Source organism: Asterias rubens, chromosome 20, assembly GCF_902459465.1.
Source record: "Asterias rubens chromosome 20, eAstRub1.3, whole genome shotgun sequence".
Taxonomy (NCBI): Eukaryota; Metazoa; Echinodermata; class Asteroidea; order Forcipulatida; family Asteriidae; genus Asterias; species Asterias rubens.
In genome coordinates this window covers 1,879,052-1,895,012 of record NC_047081.1, presented here as the reverse complement: position 1 = coordinate 1,895,012, position 15,961 = coordinate 1,879,052, and the positions used below count along the sequence as shown (strand labels likewise).

Genomic DNA, 15,961 nt, shown 5'->3' with positions numbered 1-15,961 from the left:
ACCCGTACCCCCAAACACTAAATTCATGAGAGTTTATTTCGTCGTGTTGAAACCTTGATACGGAGCTCTGGAAGTGCCATCCAGGTTGTTGGGTTTATGGGATATTAACTACTGAATGGTGACACCACCATCGACGCAAGTTGACGACATCCTGAGAAGTGAGATGGTTTATTTCGGGACGATAGCCTGAAACACTTAATTTTGTGTTATTAAGGTGACAATAATTGGTTTTCCCGGCCAATAAACAACAATCCATTCATGTTAACACCTGCATGCTCGTACTATTTCATTTCAATTTTTTTGTAAATTAAAACATTTATTTTTTGAATGGAAGGCATTCGGTACAGGTGCTTCATCCGTCCACAGTCACACCGAAGGTTGTCCCTTGACCCCAATAATTAATACTCCCACCACGCAAAGTTTCAAATCCTAAACACAGGCAGGCCACAAACTATATGGAAGACCTTATTAGGGCTACCTTCATGTGCCATGGGAGACACGCATTGCCTGTCACCTTAATTGAATTATTTAATTGCATTGTTAAACCGAAACTCAAAGGCAGTAGACACTATTGGTAATTGTCAAAGACTAGCCTTCACAGTTGGTGCATCTCAACATAACAAACCTGTGAAAGTTTGAGCTCAATCGGTCAGCAAAGTTGCGAGATAATAATGAATGAAAAAACTCCCTTGTCACCTGAAGTTGTGTGCGTTTAGATGGTTGATTTCAAGACCTCAAGTTCTAAATCTGAGGTCTCGAAATCAAATTCGTGGAAAATTACTTCTTTCTCGAAAACTATGGCACTTCAGAGGGAGCCGTTTCTCACAATGTTTTATACTACCAACCTCTCCCCATTACTTGTCACCAAGAAATGTTTTATGATAATAATTATTTTGAGTAATTACCAATAGTGTCCACTGCCTTTAAAACTGACAAAGCTGTTGACGTTTGTGATCGATCGGCTATCTGGATCACGAGAACACAAACTACAGAAATATTTCAAGGGATGTCTTCTACTATCATCATCATTAGACTGCGTAAGTTTTATGTAAATCTGCGATCTTAGACGAGTTTTGTTCTTACCAGTTCTGTAATGTTCCTTTAAAGGCACTGGACACCTTTGGTAATTGTCAAAGACCGAACTTCACACTCGGTGTATTACAACATATGCATCGAAAATAACCTGTGAAAATTTGAACTCAATTGGTCATCAAAATTGTGAGAGAACAATTGAAGCAGAAAAAATACACCCTTGTCGCACAAGTTGTCTGCTTTCAAATGCTTGATTTCGAGACCTCGGCTGAGGCCTCGAAATTCAAATATTATTTGAGTGCGAAATTACTTCTTTCCCAAAAACTTCAGAGGGAGCTGTTTCTCACAATGTTTTATACTATCAACAGCTCTTTATATTGCTCGTTACAAAATAAGATTGTATGTTAACAATGTTGAGTTTTACCAAGTGTCAAGGGGTGGATTTCACAAAGGTAGTCCTAACTTAGGACTAGTCCTAGGCAATGCTAAGAGATAGGACTTGTCCTAAGTTAGGACCAGTAATGTATTCTAACTTAGGACTGGTCCTATCTCTTATCATTTGCTAGGACTAGTCCTAAGTTAGGACTACCTTTGTGAAATCCACCCCAGTGCCTTTAATGGAATAGTAATAGCAATGATGTGGTAAAATGTTACAGGGCAACATCCCAAAGGCCCGATGTCTATAAATAAATCATCTCTATCATCTATCAGGGTTTCAATAAACTGTCAGCCCATTAACAAAGAGTACTGATTTAGGCCCCAGGGCATTCTGTTGTGTCCAAACCCGGTTACAGGTTGCGTAATGACGACTGGTCGTCTAAAAACACGGAACAATAATAATACGCCCCGTGAAGACCTTTGTGTTTGCGATGTCCACCAGTTCAATCAATCCTGTTGACCGACAGGAGCGCTTTCGCACCCCGGTCTGAGTTTGTGAGGTGATGGTATAATTGGGATGGTTATCCCTGCGTTCTAGAGGGAAAATTAGGAGGATTTTGTTTCTGTGTGAGAGGAAAATCTTGGATATTTATTGTTCATCTTCAGTGATGGAAAATGTTCAATTTTACGCGTCTATGAGCTCAGTTGAGGAACAAAGCTAATTCCGAAGAGTTGTTCAGTTGCTAGCCTGGCTTAGAGTAAAGAGAACTCCGGACAGTGGCGACGTGCTGATGGTGTCATGCAAACTTTCAGGAAGTACTACAAAATAACTGGAGCAAAACCGGACCTTGTGCTAAGATCTTGGAATACTAAATACTAAATATGAATTGATCAAGAAGCTAGCCCAAATAGTGACTGTTGAAATCTAAGTAGGCCGCGCGAGCCATCGGACGCGACGCCCAAAGGACGACCCCTTGTGGACGAAACTTCTGCTGTGAATTTGTACCAAATCAAAATATCTCTCCATAAAAAACGACTTGCGTTAGAAACCAACAGTGAACGATGATGACGCCTAAACAAGTAAGTTTTCCATGTCAAATTCTTAAAACCATTGAACACTTTCGGTAAACAGTATTGTCCAAGGCCCACACTTCGTGTATCACAACTTATATATTAACAAACGTGTAAAAATTTAGGCTCAATCGGTCATCGGAGTCGGGAGAAAATAACCAGAAAACCCACCCTTGTTTCCGCACGCTTCGCCGTGTCTTGACATGTGTTTAAAATAAATCCGTAATTCTCGATATCGAGAATCGATAATTGTTTTAATGTTTTCCCCAAAAAAGTAAAGCATTTCATGGACTAATATTTTAAGAGAAGTCTTTCACCATTACCTTCTGTAAACCCAGTAGGTTATTAATTTGTAAATCTGTGAACTTTTTGGGGTTCTGTTTCGAAAGTGTCCAATGGCTTTAAAGGGCCCCGTCACACGAGGCAAGTAAGTTTTATAGACAACTTGGAGGCAATCAACTGCAGTGTCATACTGCACGACCACTTCTTGGCATGGTAGACATGAGTCATAATTATGTTTGCAAACAGTGTCTTTACGTTTCCCAGACTAGTGTGAGCATCAAAATTGAATTGCACTTTCTCTAAGGAGATTGTTGCTTGTAAATTGCTTCGTGTGTTACAAGGGGCTATAACGAAACTCAGACCTTGCTCTAAAGGCCCAGACTTTTTAGCGACTCTTGCACGATTTCAACGACTCTTGCACGATTTCAACTCTTGTTAGTTTGTCAAATCATATGCATACTCTCCGGTTGTTTACCTATCACTTTAGTTGTGCTTTTGTGTTTTTTGTTTTTTACTTGAGAATTAATACGCTGCTATAGGGGCCGAGGTATGAGGTCAAAATCGTTTTTCATTGATATGCCCAAAATCGGTAATTAGTTTGGTTGGTAAGCAATTTGCAAACGACCATGGAGCAATAAATCAAAGTTTTTAGACGCATTTTCAACTTGTTTTTCTTTCAGGCACGATGGAAGTTCATCCGAGCAGTGCGTATGATCATCATGCAAATTACCCTCAACAAGTAAGTACACTTTATTGTATTATAAATGAATGGTGACAGTTTTATTTGTTTAAATACAAGCTTTAATTTATGCCTTCACTTTGCATATTTTGTGATTTGATCGGTTGGTGAAGTGCGTTGTATAAGGGGTTCGAAAGAGGACAAGTTGTAGCCGTGGTTCGAAAACGCCATCCAACGAGTTTCAAACCGTCCGTTTGAAAGAATTGCACTGCACGTGCTCTGCATTGCAAATTGCCCTGTGTTTATGGGTTTTGTGTCAAAGCGCTATTTTAGTCTAAAAAAGTCTGTTTCGCTCAACTGACGAGGACATTATTTTGAAGTTGACAATGTGTATACATTCCTAGTTAGTAAATAAATAATAGTGATCTTTCCTCGCCTTCCACGGGACCCTTGAATCCCGCCGGAGCAATACGTGGATTTGGGTTTTCAGTCTCTAACAGCGTTGTTTTTCCCTGGAATAATTCTCTGAGGTTTTCCTCACTAAAACTGAAACTTCATCCAGTGCCTTGTCTCCATTTGCTTCTAAAGTTCAATTAATGATAGGCAGATAACTTGTATTTGGTAGCCATGGTTACTGCGAAGCCACAAAAGTACTCTTTCAACACCATGACATCGGGCTATATTCACACAACAAAATGTTCAGTGTTTCGTGTTAAGTCTTCGTTTGTACTGTCGCAGTCTTTCTTCCTCTGCTTGCCTCTGCACGGAAGAAAATCTTGGAGTGTTATATTCATAGAATTCTAAGGTGGAGTTGGGACGTCATTATACATATTATTGCACCCATTACAAATCGATCAAGCACTCCTCGACAAGCAAGGCAAACAAATCAAAGTTATCGATGGCAGAAACAAGTTTCACATAAGCACAAATAAGACGGGCACCAGTCAAACCAAACGCAGAATACTGTTGGTTTTGGCTGGTATGCGTCGGTGTATATATCCCATCTGGACTGTAAGTACGCTGGAAGGCCACTCGAAAGCCCAAGTAAATACTTCAACATTTTGTTGGCTTCTGGTAAAATCAACATTTTTCATGGACACTCTTGCAAATGTACCTTGTTTAAAAGATTGTGTTCGTGAGTGGGAATGCAGGCATGAGCTTGCCCTAAAACGACTGACTGATGGCTAGTGTTGGTGAGCCATGGTTTATATCGATGGTTTTATACTTTGAAAACAGAAAAGAAAAACAGGGAAGAAAAACAGAGGACTTCATGGGGATGTCAAGGAAGTTCGCGAATCCCTTTTAGGCTACCATCCATTTTTATTTTCAGACGACCTGCTTAAAAGGAAAAACTCTTGTAGCAACCTGGAATGGGCTTTAGGATACTTTTGGTAATTGCCAAAGACCAGTATCCCCACTTGGTGTATCCCATGATGCTTAAAATAACAAACCTGTGAAAATTTGGGCTCAACTGTGGTCATCGTAGTTGCAAGATTTAAAGAAGAAAAAAAAAATTGCAAAAAATTACCTCAGAGTCTGTCTCTAATGCTAAAACTAAGTTGCTTCAAAGGGTGTCACTTCTAAAAATGTTGTTTTTTAATACCAATAGCTTTTCAGTGCTCTTTACCAAGTAAGTTTACATGGTCAAACATTTTTGGAGTAACTACCAAAGGTATACCCCCTTTAAGAACGTCAAACTGTTTGTGTGTGAAAACCCAATCTGACTTTAGAATCTCCAAATCAATTTCGCAGGCCGAATACTTCCGTTTTTCTGAACCAAGTGTGAGATCCAGGCGACAATGACAAGAATGACTTCTCGCAGAGTTTCTTTTTGTGTGTTGTGACTTTTTTGTTGACAACTTTACTTTTGCCACTTGCTTGAGAAAAATTCTAAAGACCGCCAGGTCGATGGAACACATTCTCCTCAGTCCGCAACACTTGTATGTTTTCACCACGGTGTAAGGCATGCTTACTGGCGATAGAGGAGGAATTCTTTGTCCTGTTTTGTAAAATTGTTCTGGTGGTGACTTTAGAGTGCACGCAAGGGTTCGTTAATTCTTTGATAACAGTTAAACAGGGATGGACAAAGGGCGTTAGTTGTGGCTGTTGGTGCGAGGGCTAACGTTTTCAGTTGCGGTACAGAAACTTTGAGGTGACTTTTAGAAAATGACTTCACAGAAGATTATTAGAAAGACTCTTCTTGGGTCGAAACGTCAGGCCATTAACAATTTTTGTGTGTATATTTGTAACAATTTTTTTGTTTGCATTTATACCGTAGGTCATTTTGGTTGTAAAGTTGTTTGCAATATAATTGGCGACAATCTCGCTGTAAAACACAAGCATTGTCCTTCCTTTTGAAGGTCAAAGGACAAAAACACCCGAGATGTTTCCACTCGGAAAAATACATAAAATGATTAGCCTCATAAATAGGGTAAAGTTTCAAGGATACAAAGTAGAATGGCCCTATTTATTGGCCTTATATGAAATAAGGCACCATAATATGGCATGGGTAATATTATGTTTTAATTGTACGCAACACCAGTTCATTTTGTTGTTGCTCCTGAATTGTGGAACAAGCTGCCGTGTGCTATCAGGGAAGTGGCATCTACTGCGCTGCGACCTTCCAGCGCCAGTTTAAAACTCACCCTTTTCCCAGCTTGTGATTTGATGAAATGTGTTTTATTTTGTTATTTCCTGTTTAAAACCTGTTGTTGATTGCTAGGCGCTGTGTTCTTTATAGAGCGCCATTATGTCCCATAGGCCCCCTATAGGTTTTCACGGCTAAGTCTCGAAATCAAATTCGTGCAAAATTACTTCTTTCTCGAAAACTACTTCACTTTAGAGGGAGCAGTTTCTCACAATGTTTTATACTATCAACAGCTCCCCATTACTCATTACCAAGAAAGGTTTTAGGCTAATAATTATTTTGAGTAATTACCAATAGTGTCCACTGCCTTTAACACCGGGGCAATTTCGTTTGAAAATGTATGCTCTGTTGAATCAACATCCAACAGTCAAAAGGAGTAAGTTCTATCATTACAATTTCAACAGTTTGACATTCACTGGTCAAAATAAGATAATTACTTTTAACAAGGCCGTAAGACTCATTCAATTTTGTAAAAGCAGCACCCCAGCAGCAAGAGCTGGTCAACCATTCCATTTTATCAAATGTAAATATCATGCCTGATACTTCACGAAGGCAAAGAAGGCGATTGCCTCCATGCCCTCTGGTCATTGCCTTGGTGCCCTTGAAATGTCATTGCCTTTGTGTACTTGAAATGCTCCAGTAGAAATTTACAATTTCCTAATAAGGGTGCCCTAAACCGAGGAGAAAATGCCTTGGTGCCCTTGCCCTTTCAAAAACAAAGCATGCAGGCCTGAAACAGGTAGTATAAATTCAAGAACTAAAGAAAGGTCACAGTACGGTCTTGAATGTCTACAAATGTAATAGAATGACTGAAATGCCCATTTGCAATACTTTGATTTTTGTTTTGTTTATTTGATTCACAGAGCGACGGCCGATGTCGAAGAGGAAGACCAGATCCTCTCGTTTAACTCCCACTCCTCAGGGACAGATGGCACTGGAACAATCGAACAACTCACTTTCGATAAGAAATACTTCCGAGCCAAACGAGAGGTAAGGAACACTTTGCTATCAAAGATACTTAACCATATATTGCTTCTCTTAACCCAGGTGTCAAATGGGAACATGCGATGGTGTTGTGTTGGATTAACTCCTTACCACTAATAAGCAACAGCGTGAGGTTGTTACTCGGTCCCAGGGAATTCAACCAGTTTGGAACATTTGAGATGCTTATAAAGCACAACAAAACTATGCTTACCAGAATAAGGTTACCAGCCAAAATACCATGTCACACGCACCATCTTTGATTGGTATCCTGCTAGTTTTTGCTTAAAACAAAACTGTTTAGCAAAATTTTCTGTCGCAAATGAGTAGGTCACGCACTTGAATAGTTAACAAAATATCTTCATTAATTGCTTGTCTTAATTTCTCAGACCCGCATCACACAAGACGTGAAGAACTTTCTCAGCATTGAGCCCGAGGACCGCAAGCCATCTCAGCTCAAATTGGTAAGGATGAAGTCTTTTCCATTCAGGCCTTCAATGAGTACGAAAAAACAAACCGCATCTTTTATGCACAATTTCCCTTAAACATGCTATCTGATATTTTCCCCCTCTCAGGCTCTGCACGGTCTCCAGTCAATCTCCTCATTTGCAGAGTACCCTCTTCACATCCAAGAGAAACTTGTCCGCGTTGCGTTCTTCTACAAGTAGGTTACATCCCTATGTTCCGACACCCCTTTAGCCCTCTTCACACCATATTTCTTATCCCCGGTGAATACAGCCCAGGGGAGGTCCTCTTTCACACTGTTCCTGCCTAAGTGCCTATTCCACACAGTTCCGGCTGCACGTTTCAAGAATACCCCAGGGTTTTATCGCTTATTCCTACTACAGAGCAGAGCTATTCCCTGTGGTTTGCCCAGACCGGAGGCAGACCGGAGGTAAAGCCCTCATAGTATGAAAAGGACGTCTGTTAGCCCCCAGTAGTGTGAAAAAGGCCTCATGTTCCGACACCCCTATAATTTGGCACCCCTATAAATTGGCAGTCCCAAAATCCAACACCCCTATGTTCCTGCACCTCTACGTGTTCCAAAACCCCTTGGTTTAACGTTGGTTTGGTTTAATTCTCTCTTACAGCATACCAGCAAAGAGAGTTATTATCCGTCAAGGTCAAAAGGCAGAGATCTTCTATTTCTTGATTACTGGATCGGGTAAGAACTGTTCATTAGATCTGATTAGATCAACCTTAAGCTGCTTTAATATACTAACACACACTAAGGAAACAATCCAACATAAATCCGTCTCAGCCTGCGTAGGTTCCATTTATACACCTGGGTCAAGAGAAGCAATTTATGGTTAATTGCTTTATGAAAGCATGCAGCTATGAAAGGTAATCAAACCCCAACTCTGAAGAGTCCACTGCCCTAGACCGATCAGCCACGACCTGACTCTACCCCTACTCATTACACCATCTTCCCTCTTGGATTGAGATAACCATAAAATATTTGCTTCCTCCAGCTGTTGTGACACGTTCAGATGCAGACCGCATCACCAAGGAGCCATGTACCAAAGTGATACAGATCCTCCGCAAAGGCGAGTGCTTCGGAGAGCCAGAATTGCTCCACAATATCAAACGGACGAGCACCATCACTGCTGAGGTGCCTTGTGAGCTTATTGCTATTGAAATGGAGGTAGGTTGGTGCCTAGACTTGGCAAAAGTCTGAACTTTCTCATCCCTATACTTTAGCAGTCAGAAGTAAAGTGAGATCAATTGAAGAAGAGGTTCTTTTGCACTTCTTCCCTCAGTTGAAAGATTTTCTGGCAACTAATCTGTGCTGTGATTGTTACTTCTGTAGTTTAAAGCCATTGGACCCTTTTGGTTCAGAAAACATTCACAGATTTACAAATAACTTACAGGGTTTACAGAAGGTAGTGGTGAAAGACTTCTCTTGAAATATTATTCTATGAAATGCTTTCCTTTTTGAGAAAACAGTAAAACAATATCAATTCTCGATATCGAGAATTACGGATTTGTTTTAAACACATGTCATGACACGGCGAAAAGTGGGGATACAAGGGTGGGTTTTCCCGTTATTTTCTCCCGACTACGATGACCGATTGAGCCTAAATTTTCACAGGTTTGTTATTTTATATAGAAGTTGTGATACACAAGGTGTGGGCCTTGGACAATACTGTGGCGAAAGGGTCCAACATGTCCAATGGCTTCAAAGTAGCTTCACAAGTATTTTGATTTCATTGATTAATTCCGGTTGTGAAGTCAGGGACTCTCAGAAAATCAAACTTAATCGCTGTACTAGCCAAGAACCCAACGGAGAGAAGACAAGGAAGGAAGTTTCAGTTTTTGATGTGGGTAGATCCAGGGGTAAAGCATCCCAAGTGTGAACGGGTCGGCCGTCATTCCTACGGGGAATGGAGTAGTGTTAAAAGGGCTTAAAGGAACACATTGCCTTAGTTCGGTCGAGTTGGTGTCTGAAAAGCGTTTGTAACCGTTTTTAATAAAATGCGTATGGGTAGAAAGATGTTTTAAAAGTAGAATACAATGATACAGACAAACACGCCTCGAAATTGCACGGTTTTCCTTTTACCTCGTCGACTACCACGGCCTGCCATTTATGGGAGTCAAATTTTTAACTCCCATAAATGGCCGACCGTGTTAGTTCGCTAAGTAAAAGGAAAACCACGCAATTTCAAGGCAAATTTGTGTGGATCATTGTATTCTACTTTTCAAACATCTTTCCAACCATATGCATTTTATAACAAACAGTTACAATCGCTTTTTATAGACCAACTCGTCCGATCCAAGGCAACGTGTTCCTTTAAAAGTATCGAACAAGCAGAACCCTTGATCTTTCATTTCACCTTACTCCTTCATGACAGGATTTCTTTGATATGTTCATGGGAGATGGAGATCATGGCAAGGAAATGGAACACATCAAATTCTTGAGGTAAGAAGCAGAACTTACTTCCAGAGCCATATAAGCTCTGAAAAAGTGTCTCTTATTGCCCTACCCATCAAGGGAACTCGGCAAACACCCACAAGGGGATATAAACACCAAGCTGGGAACAGCCAACTACTCTCATACACACATTGGGTTAACGTCTTTGATTATTATAAGATTCAAACAATCAAGAAATTGTGATTGAGTAACTAGAAGACAATACTTATTCAAGTCATTTTGAAATCAGGGGTTAGCTTGGTAAGGATTCGAACCCACAACTTTCTAAATGCAAGCTCTGCAGTCTAACCACTGGACAACAGTGACACTGTCAAGGCCGGTTTATAATCGGTCGCGCGATGGTCGCGCGGCGGAAATCTTAAGCGCAATCCTGAGGCTGAGGCCTAAAAACCGTGTCTTTTTATGATCGCGTGTCTAGATTTCCGACGCCCGACCATCGCGCGACCGACTATAACTCGACCTTAAGGCCCAGTTCGAAACGGCGATTTCGGCTACAGCTACTGCTGGATCAGCGCGTCTGCCAGAATTGGAAAATAGGCAGACACACCGCTCTCACAACCAATTCTTATACAGCGCATTTTACAATAACCTATCAATGCTCTTTACATTAGTGCCCAGGGGTCGATTTCACAAAGAGTTAGGACTCGTCTTATCTTGAGTTAGGACGAGTAACTCATCTTAACTTAGGATTAATCTTAAGGTCTGCATGCTACAGTGCAGGGTTTTGGACTTGCCCTAAGTCCTAAGATTAGTCTTAAGTTAGGAAGAGTTTTGTGAAATCGACGGCTGGTCATAGGGCCAATAACATCCCTTTTTTTAATGTTTCTCAGCTCCCTTGGGAGTATACAACCTGGGCAACAGTTTATATCGCTCCAAAGGCTTTTTCATTCACAATATCTACCTCTACCCTCGCAGGTACCCATTCATACCCCTGGGTGAAGAGAAGCAATTATAGTAAAGTATCTTGCTCAAGGACACAAGTGTCATGACCGGGATTCGAACCCACACTCCGGTGAATTAGCACCAGAACTTGTGTTCGACGCTCTTAACCACTCGGCCATGACACTCTAGTTGTAGCTGTAGCTGAAGACACCATTTAAGACGCATCCTTACACTGAGGGAACTTACTAAATCGTCTTCATCCTCTTGCCTTGTCTTGTGCCTCTCGCTATGTAATTCCTCTGTCTTCCAGCTCTGTATATCACAGTCATGCTTCAGGTAGTCTTTGGTCTGCAAAATCAATTGATGATAGCAAAGTTATAGTCTTTGAGGTAAATGGGTACCTGTGAGGGCAGAGTTGGTTCTTGTGATTGATTAGCTTTGATTGCGCTACTCATTTGGCGGCACAGGCTATATACTCCCCAGGGAGCTGAAATGGTTTAAGGAATGATTTTAAGGCCCAGTGACCAGGGGTAAGCGCCATGAGCGTCGCTGCATGATGGACAGCGCTATATAAGAAGCCACTATTATTATTATTATTATATCAAATAAATCAATTCAATATAAACCACCAGGGAAACTGACTGTGTAAATTTTTGAAATGATTTTTGGGGTTGAACAAAGAGTTGACTAGAGTGGGATTCGAACCAACGACCTCCGGATTAACGTGCTGGCGCTCTACCAACTGAGCTATCTAGCCCTATGTTGCCTAGTTTGTCCCTATTTTGTCAATATCTTTGTTCAGGGGTGCCAGTCAGAAGCCGTTCAACAGTTAACAGCCAAAATAGGGCTTTAACGCCTTGTGTGAACTTTTCTTGTTGTTTTAGGTTATTGCCTTTGCTAAAGGGATGGCCAGTGCGCAAACTGAATGAACATCCACAAATGGGACTCTTCCACTTTTTCAAGTAGGTATAATTTATTGGCCAATCGAAGGCAATGCTTTCCCTTAAAGGGAAGGTACACATTTGGAAGACCAGTCATCTCACTTGGTGTATCCCATCATAACCATAAAATAACAAGCCTGTGAAAATTTGGGCCCAATCCGTCACCAAAGTTGCGAGAAAACTATGAAAGAAAAAAACACCCTTGTTGGACGAATTTGTGTGCTTTCAGATAAGAATAAAAGACTTCTAGCTAGAAGTCTTTTATTATTTTAGTGAGAAATCACCTCTTTCTCAAAAACTACGTTACTTCAGAGGGAGTCGTTTCCCACAATGTTTTATACTATCAACATCTCTCCAATGGTCATTACCAAGTCAGTTTTTCAGTTAATATTTGTCCTGAGTAATTACCAAACGTGTACCTTCCCTTTAAGACTGCCAGTTTTTTTAAATTTTGTATATTTCTGGTAGTGAAACCAAGGATGCCTCAAAAGTGAACTTAATCACCGTAGCTCGCAAGCCTGAGGAAACCTGTAAACAAAGGTGCTTGCTGTGCGACCCAGAAACATAGCGGTTAACCCTTTACTCTTCCACAAAAAGTGTTCTGGGTTCTTTCCCGTGCAATACCATTCTTTGAACACAAGACCTACGGCTTAACATCCCATCTGATGGACAAAGCATTTACTGTTAAGTATCTTGCTCACAATTAAACTAATTATATTAAAAAACTATTATTCAAATCATCTTAATATAATTCTCAGACGGGGTGCAGTCATAACAAAAGATAGCAACAACTCCGACTGGATCTATATCGTCAAGTCGGTAAGTTCAAACTATTTACACAAAATTATTTGGGGTTAAAAACAGAAAATTGTACTAGAGAGGGATGCATGAACAAGCAACTCCCAGAAAACTCCCCGGTACGTTCGAATAGCTTTGACGGGGCTCACCCGGGTCAGCCCCCAGGGCCCTGCTTGTGGAGTAGGTCACTTAGGGGTGACCTGAGGTGCATGCCGCCACCACGAGAGGGCGAGTGTGATCATTCGATTAGCTCTTGTCAGGGGCTCACCCAAGTGAGCACTGCGGGGTCGACCCAGGGAAGCTTATCGAACGCACCCTAAATCTTACTCATTGCTTTTGCTAGGGGTCTTGTCAGGTTATAAAGGAGTTATCCGAGGCGAGACCCATCCAGCGTCGGAGTAGCACCTGCCTCGATCCAAACATGAACGAGAAATTTGCACCCAATGGACTCAATGTTGGTAAGTAGCCATTAAATATTCAAAGGTGAGGGTCTGAGAGTCATGCAGGGCTTGACAAGGGCCGAGCGAGGCAAGTGATTTTAGCGTTGGGCCAGTACACTCACAACCGGACTGTTGGTCTTATGTTTTTCAATTGAATAATAATAGGCTGCCTCATTCCACAAAATGTTGGCTATGAATCTGATAAATACTTTTCTTTTCCGTTGAGTTGTGGTTAGGGATTAAAAGAATGTTATTGCCCCAGTGACCAGGGCACTACTTATGTGAAGCGCACTGACACGGTTATTGTAAATTGTGCAATAACTTGTTATTAGTGTTAACAAAATGTTAGCTCCAAGCCCTGTAGTCTTGTGAATTTGCCCCCAAATTCAAGCCCTGGCGTTGCTAAGGAATGCACTTGATTCCAATTTAAACTAACCAGGTATTTTTTCGGTTTTTTTCTTCTTCATTGTTACAGCACCAAAGATAGACAATGGAAGGCGTCGATCATCAGTTAATCCACTAGACATGAGCAATATGAAAGTTCCATCATTTGATGACACCAAGGTATTCATTTCACATTTCGTTTTTCAAGTTTAAAGTTCAGTCAAAATCTCAAAATCTAGGCTGTTTTGATTGAATAGCATTGAAGACTACTAGATTTTTGTGACTTTTTTAACCGTTGTGTATTTTTTAAAAACCATATTGCTATTTTTGCTCATTTTTTTAAAATCCTGCATTTTAATGTTTTTCTTGACTGTACAGCGCTTTGAAATAGTGTTAAAGCGCTTTATAAATGCATTTAAGTTAAGTTAGGTTAAGACAGGAATGAACCAAAACATCCCTTTACAAAAATGTAAAGACTATTTTTTCAACTCTTTAGATGTTATGGATGCTGACAAATGTTGCACTGGAAGGGTATTGAATAAAATGGCAATTTACATCATTTTGACGAGAGGACTTTTTTCCATTCACATGCGGACTCTATCTTTTCCTACAGGCCTGCACATATTATCTAGTGTAATCTTTGTGTATCTTTATACCCACAGTCTCAAAATGGTGACAAGAAAGTTGTCTTTGTTCAACTTGACATGCTGCTTTCTAAAGACGTATTTGTAAGTATCTCAAACAGACTGTGCAAGTCTTGGTACAGGGACCAAGGGTTTGATTATTTTGTTTCCTTTGCACAGACAAAAAAATTAATGTGACAACCAGAGATTGGTGTTGGTGTATTGAGTTTGGAATACTTCTTAAGGTTTTGAGAGAGCAGAATTACCTTTTGCAAACTGCTTACCGACCTATGGTATAAATGCACAAAATTGTTGACAACACAAATGATAATACAATTATCAGGTAGACTGGTGTAAACAAACGTAGTCAAGTGGAAAGAGATGAAAACAGAGACAGAAAAAGCACACAGAAAAAGCACACAGAAAAAGCAAAGGATGAACATTGATGAGTGTGACAAAGAGGCAGGGCTGTAATAATTTTTGAAGACCTATTTTTTAATAAAAATAATGTAATTTAACAATAAGTTTCAACTTTTGGTAATTGCAAAGACCAGTGTCCTTCCTTTTTGTATCCAAACATATCTACAAAACAGAAGTTTTTATGGTCATTAACTTGTTGAGTAGTTACCAAAAGTACACACTGACTTTAGGAAGATCAGAAAGAAACTTACTCAGATCTTCTGTTCTCCATGAATTCAGGGACTGCCTTTCCTTTGCTCCGAGGCCGGGATCACCGACGCTAAGCAGCCCAGTCTCAGCTTGGTCAGCCGCGGTGCCGAGGTCGTCATGCTGAGCAAACGTTTCTTCCTGGAGCACGCCAACCAGTTTGTGATCCGCCACCTCAAGGAGATCGTCCGGCCATACCCGATGCAGGAGACGCTACAGAAGCACCTGCAGGCCCACACCGACTGGCAACACTTCAAGCAGAAAACCATGTCCAATGCAGTGACGGGCGTCAGACGCAAGTCGGTCACACAACCGCCATGAGGTTATGTCTATCACCTGTCGAGGGTGCTCTTCACATGGCTCACTTGAGCGTATCACTGATCTGAGTGAGATAGTGGCTAACACCCGGTTCAGACAGATGTTCTAGAGTCGCACCAAACCATTGAATTAAAAAGGACATGTTGCCTTAGATCGGCGAGTTGGTCTATGAAAAGCGTTTGTAACCGCTTGTGATGAAATGCATATAAATATGTTTTAAAAGTAGAATATAATAATCCACACAAAATATGCCTGGAAATTGTGTGATTTTTCTTTTACTTTGCGAACTAACTCAAAAATTTTGAGGCATATTTGTGTGAATTATTATATTCTACTTTTAAAACGTCTTTCTAATCATATGCATTTTATAAAAAGCAGGAACAAATGCTTTTCAAAGACCAACTCGCCCGATCCAAGACAATGTGTCCATTTAAGTACATGAAAAGTTTGACATCTGAAAATAGTTCAGCCGCGACTGGACATGCTTGAAGTCGAAAGATCGACTGTTGTAGTCGTTCGGCGTGACCCTTGAGCGCCTGTCTGAATCCAGTGTTAAATATCACAACTGCTAACAGTCAGCAGTGATGACCATGTATAAAACATTCTTTGAGTTTTTGTACAAAGTTGATTGACGATATTATGATATTATTTTAAGAGCATTCTTTATAACAAATTTGTGAAAAATTGTGACAATCTGATATTTCTTTGTATTATTATTTGTATAGCAGTTTTGATAAATCCTGGATTGGAAAATTTTGCTGAATATGTTAACGAAAATTGCAAGCATGAAGAGGACATTAACTTTCAATTTTTTTTTTTTATCCTAAAAATAAAGTCAGAATTTTTAAAAATGCTTTCTTGCTCCGGAAGAATAATAATACGGACTAGTCTCATTAAAGGGTAACCA

The 15,961-nt window shown here is 40.4% G+C and overlaps 1 protein-coding gene across 1 annotated transcript; it reads left to right on the top strand.

The window, feature by feature from the left end:
• Positions 1 to 2,447: 2,447 nt before the first annotated feature.
• Positions 2,448 to 15,057, top strand: LOC117303625. The gene is made up of 14 exons (XM_033787841.1): positions 2,448 to 2,490; positions 3,444 to 3,502; positions 6,953 to 7,079; positions 7,460 to 7,534; positions 7,646 to 7,734; positions 8,162 to 8,235; positions 8,543 to 8,715; positions 9,923 to 9,990; positions 11,769 to 11,846; positions 12,584 to 12,644; positions 12,967 to 13,081; positions 13,539 to 13,627; positions 14,110 to 14,175; positions 14,770 to 15,057. Exons 1-14 carry the CDS (start codon positions 2,473 to 2,475, stop codon positions 15,055 to 15,057), a joined length of 1,380 nt encoding a protein of 459 aa, XP_033643732.1. The 5' UTR covers positions 2,448 to 2,472.
• Positions 15,058 to 15,961: the final 904 nt, after the last annotated feature.